Source organism: Pleurodeles waltl, chromosome 7 (genome assembly GCF_031143425.1).
Source record: "Pleurodeles waltl isolate 20211129_DDA chromosome 7, aPleWal1.hap1.20221129, whole genome shotgun sequence".
Classification (NCBI taxonomy): domain Eukaryota; kingdom Metazoa; phylum Chordata; class Amphibia; order Caudata; family Salamandridae; genus Pleurodeles; species Pleurodeles waltl.
Window position 1 is genome coordinate 1456938353 of NC_090446.1, and position 17791 is coordinate 1456956143.

The 17791-nt window shown below is 40.3% G+C and overlaps 1 protein-coding gene across 3 annotated transcripts in view; it reads right to left on the bottom strand.

The window, feature by feature from the left end:
* The window catches only part of LOC138246477 (uncharacterized), a 194570-nt gene that overhangs the window by 10896 nt on the left and 165883 nt on the right, over positions 1-17791 (bottom strand). For all 3 annotated transcript variants that reach the window (XM_069201115.1, XM_069201116.1, XM_069201114.1), the window contains exons 26-30: positions 14579-15799; positions 11339-12559; positions 8099-9319; positions 4861-6078; positions 1624-2844 (exon numbers count right to left, since the gene is read on the bottom strand). In XM_069201115.1, the coding sequence (XP_069057216.1) occupies positions 1624-2844; positions 4861-6078; positions 8099-9319; positions 11339-12559; positions 14579-15799 (6102 nt within the window). The remainder of the gene's footprint in view (positions 1-1623; positions 2845-4860; positions 6079-8098; positions 9320-11338; positions 12560-14578; positions 15800-17791) is intronic.

Below are 17791 nucleotides of genomic sequence, written 5' to 3' on the forward strand. Positions count from 1 at the left end.
CATGTTTTATGGCCAAAACGTTAATCCGAAAGGTGTCAACTCAACTAAGTTTATCAATACCACTAAAATCTTTTTCAGACTATTGCAGGTAGGCTATGCTATCCAATATACATACACTAGAAAAGATAAGGTATATCCACTTGTTTTTGTTTCCTTCTCAATGAATACCAAGGTTAGGACAAACTAGCATCAGGTTAAGAAAGTAAGGCACAGATTTAAGGAAAGTGGCACTGCACCCAGTGTAGCGCCACTTTCCTTGTGCCCCTTAGCGCCCCCTACTACCACCATGTATGCACCATATTTAACACACAGCACACCATGGCGCAGGGGAGGAGGCAATAGCGTCTTTTTTTATGCTATCGATGTACTCTGCAGCAGTAGCGCCAAAATGTTGGTGCTACTCCTGCAGAGTACATAGGGGCCCATTATAAATAATGGTATGCCCCCTTCTAATGCCTGCTCTGAGCAGGCTTTAAAAGTGCCCTAAAAAATGGCACAAGGAAATCTCTTGCAAAATTTTGTCACCCCCCCCAACGGGGGAGCGCCCACCTTGCATGCATTATGCCTGGTGCAAACATAATGTGGCTCAAGGGTTTACAAAGTGGCGGAATGCATGCATTGCACCACTTTGAAAATATGGTGTGGGGAAAATGTAACTTTAGCGCCGCCTTAGCGTCTGTAAAATGATGGTATGGCGGCGCTAAGGTGGTGCCAGGGGCTCCCAACTATGCCCCTAACAAACAATGGATCTGTCTTGATAAATGCTCATGACACAGGGTGGGCACTAGTTAGGGCTGAAGCATGTTGATGATGACATCATTGAGACTTATAACTTAGCCTTTTGTGCCTTAGGGTTTTAAACTTGGAGAAAGAGAGATAAAAATAAAGGAACATAATCTAAAACCATCCAGACTCATTTTTAACACTTCATCCCATTTCTTTACCTTGTACATGGAGGAAACATAGAATTGCAAAATATGTCTACTGAATTATCATCCAAACTCAGGAAACAGTGTTGCATGTTTCTTTTAGAATCACTTCTAACAACACAGGAGTCACTCATGCACAAGACATTCGCTCGTGGTTAAGAGGAACCTGACGGTGAAGCATGCCAATGAATGTGGGTAAGGGTTACCACCATTATTTAATACATAGCAGAGCACTACCTTGAAAGGATAATATATCGAACAGATATAACCATAGTTCTCAAGTATAAATGAGGCGTAGACTTCCCATGTTTCTTAGAGAAGCCTCTAGTACTTTTTGCTCTGCGCATCAGAGGCCATAACCTCTCCATCCGAAACAAATGGGGACTCCATCAGCACTGATTGTATTCCATACACCTCAAAGGAATGTCCTAGCATATGAATTAAAACTAATATGTCTAAAAAAAGTAGTAGATCTTAGCTATTTTCCCATCAGAATAGGTTTTTGGCACAAAGTTCACCATGCAGTGTTCTGATGAAGATTACCTCAGAAACACTTGAGTGAAAAGCAGACACCATTAGCACTATTGCTTTTCCAAAATTACATTCCAAACTACATTTTTAGAATACTAGTTGGTAAAGTAGACATATCATTAAACACTGAAAAAGGCATCATATAAAAAAATTAATTTACTACCAGTGGGTCTCTCGGGCTTTCCAATGGCAGGATGCTGTGGATATCTGATAATCAAGAGTCCAAAGGGCATACCAGGTGCTTCCACTAGGTGCATGGTAGGCTTGTTGCCGAAATCATATATGGCTATTGAGTACTCAGTTCCAGGGATTGGTTTCCACTCAATATTAGAAAGTGATTTTCCATCAAAGGTAATTAGGGACACTGCTGATGTTTTCACTATGAGGATTGCCCGATTCCTTTCAGAAATGGGGTTGCTTGGAACTCTATACTTGGTGGCAAATAAGCCAGTGTGTGGGATGTTGAGCATAAAGTATTCATATAATGTGTCCTCAATTTTCCCTGCTGTGCCATAATATGTGGCCTGCACAGGTTGATCAGCTCTGATGAAGACAGTGGTCAATTCTGGTATTCCAATCTGGGTTACCTCCCCAGCCTTCAGAGTTTGGCTTTGCTTGTGGTCGCCTACTTGAAACTGTATATTAGTAGGTCGGGAGGCAACAACAAACACCATGTCAGTATTTCCGGGAACTGCCAATGAACGGAAGAAGAATTCTTTCCCCCACTGGGTGACTGGATACAGCGCAGTAGAGATTTGGTAGGATGGGGTGACTGTCTCAGGACTGCTATAGCCACTGAATACTGTAATGGGATTTGTGGCTAGGATTCTGGTGCCTGACAAATTGTCTTTGCTTTTCACGCGGATCACCTCAAAAGGTTTGAGTGAGATAGTGATTTTGTTTCCTAGTTTGTACGTTTGTCCTTGGAAAACCACAGTTGCAGTCGGGTAAATGACAACATTGTTTGGTTTTTGGAAGTTGCCAATTGAGAATTCTTTATCATCATCGTCTGATTTCCCAGGAGGTGTCAGCACATAATACTCAACTCCATGTTGTTGCGAAGGAACAGGTTCAATGGTCTCAACACGGGAGCCTATGTGGATGATAACTGTCAGTGTTATTGGACTCTGTGATGTAATGATGAATGGAGCAGCTCCTGTGTCTTTCGGCAGCTTCTCAGATGGAATGATGATCGTGATGGTGGTCGTCTGCCCCTTTACTACGGTCACTTCTTTCTTTATCTTAGCTGGCTCATAGATGATGGTGACAGTGGTTGGCTCTTGGGCAGTGACCAGGAATTCAAACTTCACAGGACTCTTCTCCTTATGGATTGCTGGGATGGGAATAACAAATTGCTCCCCGGCAGGGGCTGGCATATTTCCATCTGCAAGTAAAAGATCAAATCATCACTGGCCTATCTCTCTGAATTGTAAACTATATAGAGTATGATTCACCAGGCAACTCAACTAGAAAAGCAAAAATGTGATGGAGTTAATGCGGGATTAAAACTCAGCCTCCTCTAATTGCTCTGTGCTGCACTTGAGTCCAGAATTATGTTCCTCACTCTGCCACTGAAGAGTTGTACCAACCATGGAAAATCTGTCTTGGCATTTGCAAGTTATACTTTTCCAGGCCCTCATTTTATTTTTTTCCATCACTATTTTATGTTTAGCATAGACTGACTTTACATTTCATTTTTGGACCTTTTCATTTGAGATGCGTGCGTGAAATGGAATTAGAGCAACATGACAACCAAACAGTTTAGAACTATAATCATTGTAGCACAACCTATATACTTCCAATTGCAGCACCTGCTTGCTGAAATGATGCATTCTAGTTTTCAGCAAAGGAGATGATGTTGTACTGAATAAAACAAGTCACACGCAACGTAACCTGGTCATTTTTCGTTTTTTTGTCACATCATCTTTTAATAGATTTCCTTACTAGTTTGCTTTTACATTGTTTTTAGGCTTGATTGGACAGGTGTCCCTTGACTGCTTGAGATAAAAAGAAAAAAAGGTTTGATAAACAGTATTGAGAGATGATGAAACCTGTGACTTAAGACAATGATAATATCCACCCAAAAAACAACTATTTAACCCTTAAACTATATCTAAATATGGCCCAGGAATCACATTTCTAGACTGTTGAGATAGGTTAATCTGTTATATAGATACCATTTTTGTGATATGGTGTGCAGTGCCACTGGGATATAGGCAGTGTATTAGTGCTATTTTGTGGTGACTTTATGTGAACATCTGTTTATGATGACTTTAAAGGTGTCTGTGAATGTTGCAATACTATGGGATAATATGCAAGTTTAATGGGCAAAACCTCAATCCGAGGAGTGTCAGCTCAGCTGAACCGGCCAGTAAAACTATCATCTTTTTCAGACTAGTGCAAGTAGGCTATGCTATCCTATAAACATAAACCACAAAAAATAAGGTGTGTCCACTTGTTTTTGTTTTCTTTCCAATGAACACCAAGGTTAGGACAAAATAGGTCCAGGTTAGGAAACTAACAATAAATTATTCTTTCTTGATAAATGCTCATGACACAGGGTGGGCACGGATTAGGGCTGACGCATGTTGATAATGACATCTTTGAGACTCGTAACCTAGTCTATAGCGCCTTTAGGTTTTAAATCAGGAGAAAGAGAGATACAAATAAAGGAACATGATCGAACCCAAAGCTGACTCTCTTTCAACTCTTCGTCCCACATATTTACACCATACACAGAGGAAATTAAGAATTGCAACATATGTGTACTGAATTATCATCCAAGCTCGGGAAACAGGGTTGCATTTTTCTTTTAGAGACACTTCAATCAACACAGGAGGCATTCGTGCACCAGAAGAACAATAGTGGTTAAGATGAACCTCATGGTGAAGCATGCCAGTGAATGTGGGTGAGAGTTACCATCACTATTTAATAAATAGCAGATCAGTACTTGGATAATTGTGTATAAATAACAGATATAACTATAGTTCTCAAGTGTAAATGATGCATGCACATCTCATGTTTCTCGGAGAAGTCTCTAGTATGTTCTGCTGTGCGCATCACAGACTTAACCTCTCCATCTGAGAAAAAGGGTATTTAATCAGCACTGATCTTAGTCCCTCTACCCCAAGGAATGTCCCAGCATATGAATTAAAACCAATATGTATGGAAACAGTAGTAGCACTTAGCTATTTTCCAACCAGAATAGATTTTTGGCACAAAGGTCGGTATGCAGTGCTCTGATGGACATTAACTCAGAAACACCTAAATAAAAAGCAGACACCATTAGCACTATTGCTTTTCCAAAATTACATCCCAGGCTAAGTTCTTAGAATACTAATTGGTAAACTAGATATATCATTAAACATTGAAAAAGGCATCATAGAAAAAATGAATTTACCACCAGTTCCTGGCTGTACAATGGCAGGCTGCTGTGGATATCTGATAATCACGAGTCCAAAGGGCATAGCAGGTGCTTCCACTAGGTGCATGGTAGGCTTGTTGCCGAAATCATATATGGCTATTGAGTACTCAGTTCCAGGGATTGGTTTCCACTCAATATTAGAAAGTGATTTTCCATCAAAGGTAATTAGAGACACTGCTGATGTTTTCACTATGAGGACTGCCCGATTCCTTTCAGAAATGGGGTTGCTTGGAACTCTATACTTGGTGGCAAATAAGCCAGTGTGTGGGATGTTGAGCATAAAGTATTCATATAACGTGTCCTCAATTTTCCCTCCTGTGCCATAATATGTGGCCTGCACAGGTTGATCAGCTCTGATGAAGACGGTGGTCAATTCCGGTATTCCAATCTGGGTTACCTCCCCAGCCTTCAGAGTTTGGCTTTGCTTGTGGTCGCCTACTTGAAACTGTATATTAGTAGGTCGGGAGGCAACAACAAACACCATGTCAGTATTTCCGGGAACTGCCAATGAACGGAAGAAGAATTCTTTCCCCCACTGGGTGACTGGATACAGCCCAGTAGAGATTTGGTAGGATGGGGTGACTGTCTCAGGACTGCTATAGCCACTGAATACTGTAATGGGATTTGTGGCTAGGATTCTGGTGCCTGACAAATTGTCTTTGCTTTTCACGCGGATCACCTCAAAAGGTTTGAGTGAGATAGTGATTTTGTTTCCTGGTTTGTACGTTTGTCCTTGGAACACCACAGTTGCAGTCGGGTAAATGACAACATTGTTTGGTTTTTGGAAGTTGCCAATTGAGAATTCTTTATCATCATCGTCTGATTTCCCAGGAGGTGTCAGCACATAATACTCAACTCCATGTTGTTGCGAAGGAACAGGTTCAATGGTCTCAACACGGGAGCCTATGTGGATGATAACTGTCAGTGTTATTGGACTCTGTGATGTAATGATGAATGGAGCAGCTCCTGTGTCTTTCGGCAGCTTCTCAGATGGAATGATGATTGTGATGGTGGTCGTCTGCCCCTTTTCTACGGTCACTTCTTTCTTTATCTTAGCTGGCTCATAGATGATGGTGACAGTGGTTGGCTCTTGGGCAGTGACCAGGAATTCAAACTTCACAGGACTCTTCTCCTTATGGATTGCTGGGATGGGAATAACAAATTGCTCCCCGGCAGGGGCTGGCATATTTCCATCTGCAAGTAAAAGATCAAATCATCACTGGCCTATCTCTCTGAATTGTAAACTATATAGAGTATGATTCACCAGGCAACTCAACTAGAAAAGCAAAAATGTGATGGAGTTAATGCGGGATTAAAACTCAGCCACCTCTAATTACTCTGTGATGCACTTGAGTCCAGAATTATGTTCCTCACTCTGTCACTGAAGACTTGTACCAACCATGGAAAATCTGTCTTGGCATTTGCAAGTTATACTTTTCCAGGCCCTCATTTTATTTTTTTCCATCACTATTTTATGTTTAGCATAGACTGACTTTGCATTTCATTTTGGGACCTTTTCATTTTCAGCTTCGTGCGTGAAATAGAATTAGAGCAACATGACAACCAAACAGTTTAGAACTATAATCATTGTAGCACAACCTATATCCTTCCAATTGCAGCACCTGCTTGCTGAAATTATGCATTCTAGTTTTCAGCAAAGGAGATGATGTTGTACTGAATAAAACAAGTCACACGCAACGTAACCTGGTCATTTTTCGTTTTTTTGTCACATCATCTTTTAATAGATTTCCTTACTAGTTTGCTTTTACATTGTTTTTAGGCTTGATTGGACAGGTGTCCCTTGACTGCTTGAGATAAAAAGAAAAAAAGGTTTGATAATCAGTATTGAGAGATGATGAAACCTGTGACTTAAGACAATGATAACATCCACCCAAAAACCAACTATTTAACCCTTAAAGTCTATCTAAAAATGGCCCAGGAATCACATTTCTAGACTGTTGAGATAGGTTAATCTGTTATATAGATACAATTTGTTTGATATGGTGTGCAGTGCCACTGGGATATAGGCAGTGTATTAGTGCTATTTTGTGGTGACTTTATGTGAACATCTGTTTATGATGACTTTAAAGGTGTCTGTGAATGTTGCAATACTATGGGATAATATGCAAGTTTAATGGCCAAAACCTCAATCTGAGTAGTGTCAGCTCAGCTGAACCGGCCAGTAAAACTATCATCTTTTTCAGACTAGTGCAAGTAGGCTATGCTATCCTATAAACATACACCACAAAATATAAGGTGTGTCCACTTGTTTTTGTTTTCTTTCCAATGAACACCAAGGTTAGGACAAAATAGGTCCAGGTTAGGAAACTAACAATAAATGGATCTGTCTTGATAAATGCTCATGACAAAGGGTGGGCACGGATTAGGGCTGACGCATGTCGATAATGACATCTTTGAGACTCGTAACCTAGTCTATAGCGCCTTTAGGTTTTAAATCAGGAGAAAGAGAGATAAAAATAAAGGAACATGATCGAACCCAAAGCTGACTCTCTTTCAACTCTTCGTCCCACATATTTACACCATACACAGAGGAAATTAAGAATTGCAACATATGTGTACTGAATTATCATCCAAGCTCGGGAAACAGTGTTGCATTTTTCTTTTAGAGACACTTCAATCAACACAGGAGGCATTCGTGCACCAGAAGAACAATAGTGGTTAAGATGAACCTCATGGTGAAGCATGCCAGTGAATGTGGGTGAGAGTTACCATCACTATTTAATAAATAGCAGATCAGTACTTGGATAATTGTGTATAAATAACAGATATAACTATAGTTCTCAAGTGTAAATGATGCATGCACATCTCATGTTTCTCGGAGAAGTCTCTAGTATGTTCTGCTGTGCGCATCACAGACTTAACCTCTCCGTCTGAGAAAAAGGGTATTTAATCAGCACTGATCTTAGTCCCTCTACCCCAAGGAATGTCCTAGCATATGAATTAAAATCAATATGTATGAAAACAGTAGTAGCACTTAGCTATTTTCCAACCAGAATTGATTTTTGGCACAAAGGTCGGTATGCAGTGCTCTGATGGACATTAACTCAGAAACACCTAAATGAAAAGCAGACACCATTAGCACTATTGCTTTTCCAAAATTACATCCCAGGCTAAGTTCTTAGAATACTAATTGGTCAACTAGATATATCATTAAACATTGAAAAAGGCATCATAGAAAAAATTAATTTACTACCAGTGGGTCTTCCTGGCTTTACAATGGCAGGCTGCTGTGGATATCTGATAATCACGAGTCCAAAGGGCATAGCAGGTGCTTCCACTAGGTGCATGGTAGGCTTGTTGCCGAAATCATATATGGCTATTGAGTACTCAGTTCCAGGGATTGGTTTCCACTCAATATTAGAAAGTGATTTTCCATCAAAGGTAATTAGAGACACTGCTGATGTTTTCACTATGAGGACTGCCCGATTCCTTTCAGAAATGGGGTTGCTTGGAACTCTATACTTGGTGGCAAATAAGCCAGTGTGTGGGATGTTGAGCATAAAGTATTCATATAACGTGTCCTCAATTTTCCCTCCTGTGCCATAATATGTGGCCTGCACAGGTTGATCAGCTCTGATGAAGACGGTGGTCAATTCTGGTATTCCAATCTGGGTTACCTCCCCAGCCTTCAGAGTTTGGCTTTGCTTGTGGTCGCCTACTTGAAACTGTATATTAGTAGGTCGGGAGGCAACAACAAACACCATGTCAGTATTTCCGGGAACTGCCAATGAACGGAAGAAGAATTCTTTCCCCCACTGGGTGACTGGATACAGCCCAGTAGAGATTTGGTAGGATGGGGTGACTGTCTCAGGACTGCTATAGCCACTGAATACTGTAATGGGATTTGTGGCTAGGATTCTGGTGCCTGACAAATTTTCTTTGCTTTTCACGCGGATCACCTCAAAAGGTTTGAGTGAGATAGTGATTTTGTTTCCTGGTTTGTACGTTTGTCCTTGGAAAACCACAGTTGCAGTCGGGTAAATGACAACATTGTTTGGTTTTTTGAAGTTGCCAATTGAGAATTCTTTATCATCATCGTCTGATTTCCCAGGAGGTGTCAGCACATAATACTCAACTCCATGTTGTTGCGAAGGAACAGGTTCAATTGTCTCAACACGGGAGCCTATGTGGATGATAACTGTGAGTGTTATTGGACTCTGTGATGTAATGATGAATGGAGCAGCTCCTGTGTCTTTCGGCAGCTTCTCAGATGGAATGATGATTGTGATGGTGGTCGTCTGCCCCTTTTCTACGGTCACTTCTTTCTTTATCTTGGCTGGCTCATAGATGATGGTGACAGTGGTTGGCTCTTGGGCAGTAACCTGGAATTCAAACTTCACAGGCCTCTTCTCCTTATGGATTGCTGGGATGGGAATAACAAATTGCTCCCCGGCAGGGGCTGGCATATTTCCATCTGCAAGTAAAAGATCACATCATCACTGGCCTATCCCTCTGAATTGTAAACTATATAGAGTATGATTCACCAGGCAACTCAACTAGAAAAGCAAAAATGTGATGGAGGTAATGCGGGATTAAAACTCAGCCACCTCTAATTACTCTGTGCTGCACTTGAGTCCAGAATTATGTTCCTCACTCTGCCACTGAAGACTTGTACCAACCAAGGAAAATCTGTCTTGGCATTTGCAAGTTATACTTTTCCAGGCCCTCATTTTATTTTTTTCCATCACTATTTTATGTTTAGCATAGACTGACTTTGCATTTAATTTTTGGACCTTTTCATTTGAGCTGCGTGCGTGAAATAGAATTAGAGCAACATGACAACCAAACAGTTTAGAACTATAATCATTGTAGCACAACCTATATCCTTCCAATTGCAGCACTTGCTTGCTGAAATTATGCATTCTAGTTTTCAGCAAAGGAGATGATGTTGTACTGAATAAAACAAGTCACACGCAACGTAACCTGGTCATTTTTCGTTTTTTTGTCACATCATCTTTTAATAGATTTCCTTACTAGTTTGCTTTTACATTGTTTTTAGGCTTGATTGGACAGGTGTCCCTTGACTGCTTGAGATAAAAAGAAAAAAAGGTTTGATAATCAGTATTGAGAGATGATGAAACCTGTGACTTAAGACAACGATAATATCCACCCAAAAAAGAACTATTTAAACCTTAAAGTCTATCTAAAAATGGCCCAGGAATCACATTTCTAGACTGTTGAGATAGGTTAATCTGTTATATAGATACAATTTTTTTGATATGGTGTGCAGTGCCTCCGGGATATAGGCAGTGTATTAGTGCTATTTTGTGGTGACTTTATGTGAACATCTGTTTATGATGACTTTAAAAGTGTCTGTGAATGTTGCAATACTATGGGATAATATGCAAGTTTAATGGCCAAAACCTCAATCCGAGTAGTGTCAGCTCAGCTGAACCGGCCAGTAAAACTATCATCTTTTTCAGACTAGTGCAAGTAGGCTATGCTATCCTATAAACATACACCACAAAATATAAGGTGTGTCCACTTGTTTTTGTTTTCTTTCCAATGAACACCAAGGTTAGGACAAAATAGGTCCAGGTTAGGAAACTAACAATAAATGGATCTGTCTTGATAAATGCTCATGACACAGGGTGGGCACGGATTAGGGCTGACGCATGTCGATAATGACATCTTTGAGACTCGTAACCTAGTCTATAGCGCCTTTAGGTTTTAAATCAGGAGAAAGAGAGATAAAAATAAAGGAACATGATCGAACCCAAAGCTGACTCTCTTTCAACTCTTCGTCCCACATATTTACACCATACACAGAGGAAATTAAGAATTGCAACATATGTGTACTGAATTATCATCCAAGCTCGGGAAACAGTGTTGCATTTTTCTTTTAGAGACACTTCAATCAACACAGGAGGCATTCGTGCACCAGAAGAACAATAGTGGTTAAGATGAACCTCATGGTGAAGCATGCCAGTGAATGTGGGTGAGAGTTACCATCACTATTTAATAAATAGCAGATCAGTACTTGGATAATTGTGTATAAATAACAGATATAACTATAGTTCTCAAGTGTAAATGATGCATGCACATCTCATGTTTCTCGGAGAAGTCTCTAGTATGTTCTGCTGTGCGCATCACAGACTTAACCTCTCCATCTGAGAAAAAGGGTATTTGATCAGCACTGATCTTAGTCCCTCTACCCCAAGGAATGTCCTAGCATATGAATTAAAATCAATATGTATGGAAACAGTAGTAGCACTTAGCTATTTTCCAACCAGAATTGATTTGTGGCACAAAGGTCGGTATGCAGTGCTCTGATGGACATTAACTCAGAAACACCTAAATGAAAAGCAGACACCATTAGCACTATTGCTTTTCCAAAATTACATCCCAGGCTAAGTTCTTAGAATACTAATTGGTAAACTAGATATATCATTAAACATTGAAAAAGGCATCATAGAAAAAATTAATTTACTACCAGTGGGTCTTCCTGGCTTTACAATGGCAGGCTGCTGTGGATATCTGATAATCACGAGTCCAAAGGGCATAGCAGGTGCATCCACTAGGTGCATGGTAGGCTTGTTGCCGAAATCATATATGGCTATTGAGTACTCAGTTCCCGGGATTGGTTTCCACTCAATATTAGAAAGTGATTTTCCATCAAAGGTAATTAGAGACACTGCTGATGTTTTCACTATGAGGACTGCCCGATTCCTTTCAGAAATGGGGTTGCTTGGAACTCTATACTTGGTGGCAAATAAGCCAGTGTGTGGGATGTTGAGCATAAAGTATTCATATAACGTGTCCTCAATTTTCCCTCCTGTGCCATAATATGTGGCCTGCACAGGTTGATCAGCTCTGATGAAGACGGTGGTCAATTCTGGTATTCCAATCTGGGTTACCTCCCCAGCCTTCAGAGTTTGGCTTTGCTTGTGGTCGCCTACTTGAAACTGTATATTAGTAGGTCGGGAGGCAACAACAAACACCATGTCAGTATTTCCGGGAACTGCCAATGAACGGAAGAAGAATTCTTTCCCCCACTGGGTGACTGGATACAGCCCAGTAGAGATTTGGTAGGATGGGGTGACTGTCTCAGGACTGCTATAGCCACTGAATACTGTAATGGGATTTGTGGCTAGGATTCTGGTGCCTGACAAATTGTCTTTGCTTTTCACGCGGATCACCTCAAAAGGTTTGAGTGAGATAGTGATTTTGTTTCCTGGTTTGTACGTTTGTCCTTGGAAAACCACAGTTGCAGTCGGGTAAATGACAACATTGTTTGGTTTTTGGAAGTTGCCAATTGAGAATTCTTTATCATCATCGTCTGATTTCCCAGGAGGTGTCAGCACATAATACTCAACTCCATGTTGTTGCGAAGGAACAGGTTCAATGGTCTCAACACGGGAGCCTATGTGGATGATAACTGTCAGTGTTATTGGACTCTGTGATGTAATGATGAATGGAGCAGCTCCTGTGTCTTTCGGCAGCTTCTCAGATGGAATCATGATTGTGATGGTGGTCGTCTGCCCCTTTTCTACGGTCACTTCTTTCTTTATCTTAGCTGGCTCATAGATGATGGTGACAGTGGTTGGCTCTTGGGCAGTGACCTGGAATTCAAACTTCACAGGCCTCTTCTCCTTATGGATTGCTGGGATGGGAATAACAAATTGCTCCCCGGCAGGGGCTGGCACATTTCCATCTGCAAGTAAAATATCACATCATCACTGGCCTATCCCTCTGAATTGTAAACTATATAGAGTATGATTCACCAGGCAACTCAACTAGAAAAGCAAAAATGTGATGGAGTTAATGCGGGATTAAAACTCAGCCACCTCTAATTACTCTGTGCTGCACTTGAGTCCAGAATTATGTTCCTCACTCTGCCACTAAAGACTTGTACCAACCATGGAAAATCTGTCTTGGCATTTGCAAGTTATACTTTTCCAGGCCCTCATTTTATTTTTTTCCATCACTATTTTATGTTTAGCATAGACTGACTTTGCATTTAATTTTTGGACCTTTTCATTTGAGCTGCGTGCGTGAAATAGAATTAGAGCAACATGACAACCAAACAGTTTAGATCTATAATCATTGTAGCACAACCTATATCCTTCCAATTGCAGCACTTGCTTGCTGAAATGATGCATTCTAGTTTTCAGCAAAGGAGATGATGTTGTACTGAATAAAACAAGTCACACGCAACGTAACCTGGTCATTTTTCGTTTTTTTGTCACATCATCTTTTAATAGATTTCCTTACTAGTTTGCGTTTACATTGTTTTTAGGCTTGATTGGACAGGTGTCCCTTGACTGCTTGAGAAAAAAAGAAAAAAAGGTTTGATAATCAGTATTGAGAGATGATGAAACCTGTGACTTAAGACAACGATAATATCCACCCAAAAACCAACTATTTAACCCTTAAAGTCTATCTAAAAATGGCCCAGGAATCACATTTCTAGACTGTTGAGATAGGTTAATCTGTTATATAGATACAATTTTTTTGATATGGTGTCCAGTGCCTCTCGGATATAGGCAGTGTATTAGTGCTATTTTGTGGTGACTTTATGTGAACATCTGTTTATGATGACTTTAAAGGTGTCTGTGAATGTTGCAATACTATGGGATAATATGCAAGTTTAATGGCCAAAACCTCAATCCGAGTAGTGTCAGCTCAGCTGAACCGGCCAGTAAAACTATCATCTTTTTCAGACTAGTGCAAGTAGGCTATGCTATCCTATAAACATACACCACAAAATATAAGGTGTGTCCACTTGTTTTTGTTTTCTTTCCAATGAACACCAAGGTTAGGACAAAATAGGTCCAGGTTAGGAAACTAACAATAAATGGATCTGTCTTGATAAATGCTCATGACACAGGGTGGGCACGGATTAGGGCTGACGCATGTCGATAATGACATCTTTGAGACTCGTAACCTAGTCTATAGCGCCTTTAGGTTTTAAATCAGGAGAAAGAGAGATAAAAATAAAGGAACATGATCGAACCCAAAGCTGACTCTCTTTCAACTCTTCGTCCCACATATTTACACCATACACAGAGGAAATTAAGAATTGCAACATATGTGTACTGAATTATCATCCAAGCTCGGGAAACAGTGTTGCATTTTTCTTTTAGAGACACTTCAATCAACACAGGAGGCATTCGTGCACCAGAAGAACAATAGTGGTTAAGATGAACCTCATGGTGAAGCATGCCAGTGAATGTGGGTGAGAGTTACCATCACTATTTAATAAATAGCAGATCAGTACTTGGATAATTGTGTATAAATAACAGATATAACTATAGTTCTCAAGTGTAAATGATGCATGCACATCTCATGTTTCTCGGAGAAGTCTCTAGTATGTTCTGCTGTGCGCATTACAGACTTAACCTCTCCATCTGAGAAAAAGGGTATTTAATCAGCACTGATCTTAGTCCCTCTACCCCAAGGAATGTCCTAGCATATGAATTAAAATCAATATGTATGAAAACAGTAGTAGCACTTAGCTATTTTCCAACCAGAATTGATTTTTGGCACAAAGGTCGGTATGCAGTGCTCTGATGGACATTAACTCAGAAACACCTAAATGAAAAGCAGACACCATTAGCACTATTGCTTTTCCAAAATTACATCCCAGGCTAAGTTCTTAGAATACTAATTGGTCAACTAGATATATCATTAAACATTGAAAAAGGCATCATAGAAAAAATTAATTTACTACCAGTGGGTCTTCCTGGCTTTACAATGGCAGGCTGCTGTGGATATCTGATAATCACGAGTCCAAAGGGCATAGCAGGTGCTTCCACTAGGTGCATGGTAGGCTTGTTGCCGAAATCATATATGGCTATTGAGTACTCAGTTCCAGGGATTGGTTTCCACTCAATATTAGAAAGTGATTTTCCATCAAAGGTAATTAGAGACACTGCTGATGTTTTCACTATGAGGACTGCCCGATTCCTTTCAGAAATGGGGTTGCTTGGAACTCTATACTTGGTGGCAAATAAGCCAGTGTGTGGGATGTTGAGCATAAAGTATTCATATAACGTGTCCTCAATTTTCCCTCCTGTGCCATAATATGTGGCCTGCACAGGTTGATCAGCTCTGATGAAGACGGTGGTCAATTTTGGTATTCCAATCTGGGTTACCTCCCCAGCCTTCAGAGTTTGGCTTTGCTTGTGGTCGCCTACTTGAAACTGTATATTAGTAGGTCGGGAGGCAACAACAAACACCATGTCAGTATTTCCGGGAACTGCCAATGAACGGAAGAAGAATTCTTTCCCCCACTGGGTGACTGGATACAGCCCAGTAGAGATTTGGTAGGATGGGGTGACTGTCTCAGGACTGCTATAGCCACTGAATACTGTAATGGGATTTGTGGCTAGGATTCTGGTGCCTGACAAATTGTCTTTGCTTTTCACGCGGATCACCTCAAAAGGTTTGAGTGAGATAGTGATTTTGTTTCCTGGTTTGTACGTTTGTCCTTGGAAAACCACAGTTGCAGTCGGGTAAATGACAACATTGTTTGGTTTTTGGAAGTTGCCAATTGAGAATTCTTTATCATCATCGTCTGATTTCCCAGGAGGTGTCAGCACATAATACTCAACTCCATGTTGTTGCGAAGGAACAGGTTCAATTGTCTCAACACGGGAGCCTATGTGGATGATAACTGTGAGTGTTATTGGACTCTGTGATGTAATGATGAATGGAGCAGCTCCTGTGTCTTTCGGCAGCTTCTCAGATGGAATGATGATAGTGATGGTGGTCGTCTGCCCCTTTTCGACGGTCACTTCTTTCTTTATCTTGGCTGGCTCATAGATGATGGTGACAGTGGTTGGCTCTTGGGCAGTAACCTGGAATTCAAACTTCACAGGCCTCTTCTCCTTATGGATTGCTGGGATGGGAATAACAAATTGCTCCCCGGCAGGGGCTGGCATATTTCCATCTGCAAGTAAAAGATCACATCATCACTGGCCTATCCCTCTGAATTGTAAACTATATAGAGTATGATTCACCAAGCAACTCAACTAGAAAAGCAAAAATGTGATGGAGGTAATGCGGGATTAAAACTCAGCCACCTCTAATTACTCTGTGCTGCACTTGAGTCCAGAATTATGTTCCTCACTCTGCCACTGAAGACTTGTACCAACCAAGGAAAATCTGTCTTGGCATTTGCAAGTTATACTTTTCCAGGCCCTCATTTTATTTTTTTCCATCACTATTTTATGTTTAGCATAGACTGACTTTGCATTTAATTTTTGGACCTTTTCATTTGAGCTGCGTGCGTGAAATAGAATTAGAGCAACATGACAACCAAACAGTTTAGAACTATAATCATTGTAGCACAACCTATATCCTTCCAATTGCAGCACTTGCTTGCTGAAATGATGCATTCTAGTTTTCAGCAAAGGAGATGATGTTGTACTGAATAAAACAAGTCACACGCAACGTAACCTGGTCATTTTTCGTTTTTTTGTCACATCATCTTTTAATAGATTTCCTTACTAGTTTGCGTTTACATTGTTTTTAGGCTTGATTGGACAGGTGTCCCTTGACTGCTTGAGATAAAAAGAAAAAAAGGTTTGATAATCAGTATTGAGAGATGATGAAACCTGTGACTTAAGACAACGATAATATCCACCCAAAAACCAACTATTTAACCCTTAAAGTCTATCTAAAAATGGCCCAGGAATCACATTTCTAGACTGTTGAGATAGGTTAATCTGTTATATAGATACAATTTTTTTGATATGGTGTCCAGTGCCTCTCGGATATAGGCAGTGTATTAGTGCTATTTTGTGGTGACTTTATGTGAACATCTGTTTATGATGACTTTAAAGGTGTCTGTGAATGTTGCAATACTATGGGATAATATGCAAGTTTAATGGCCAAAACCTCAATCCGAGTAGTGTCAGCTCAGCTGAACCGGCCAGTAAAACTATCATCTTTTTCAGACTAGTGCAAGTAGGCTATGCTATCCTATAAACATACACCACAAAATATAAGGTGTGTCCACTTGTTTTTGTTTTCTTTCCAATGAACACCAAGGTTAGGACAAAATAGGTCCAGGTTAGGAAACTAACAATAAATGGATCTGTCTTGATAAATGCTCATGACACAGGGTGGGCACGGATTAGGGCTGACGCATGTCGATAATGACATCTTTGAGACTCGTAACCTAGTCTATAGCGCCTTTAGGTTTTAAATCAGGAGAAAGAGAGATAAAAATAAAGGAACATGATCGAACCCAAAGCTGACTCTCTTTCAACTCTTCGTCCCACATATTTACACCATACACAGAGGAAATTAAGAATTGCAACATATGTGTACTGAATTATCATCCAAGCTCGGGAAACAGTGTTGCATTTTTCTTTTAGAGACACTTCAATCAACACAGGAGGCATTCGTGCACCAGAAGAACAATAGTGGTTAAGATGAACCTCATGGTGAAGCATGCCAGTGAATGTGGGTGAGAGTTACCATCACTATTTAATAAATAGCAGATCAGTACTTGGATAATTGTGTATAAATAACAGATATAACTATAGTTCTCAAGTGTAAATGATGCATGCACATCTCATGTTTCTCGGAGAAGTCTCTAGTATGTTCTGCTGTGCGCATTACAGACTTAACCTCTCCATCTGAGAAAAAGGGTATTTAATCAGCACTGATCTTAGTCCCTCTACCCCAAGGAATGTCCTAGCATATGAATTAAAATCAATATGTATGAAAACAGTAGTAGCACTTAGCTATTTTCCAACCAGAATTGATTTTTGGCACAAAGGTCGGTATGCAGTGCTCTGATGGACATTAACTCAGAAACACCTAAATGAAAAGCAGACACCATTAGCACTATTGCTTTTCCAAAATTACATCCCAGGCTAAGTTCTTAGAATACTAATTGGTCAACTAGATATATCATTAAACATTGAAAAAG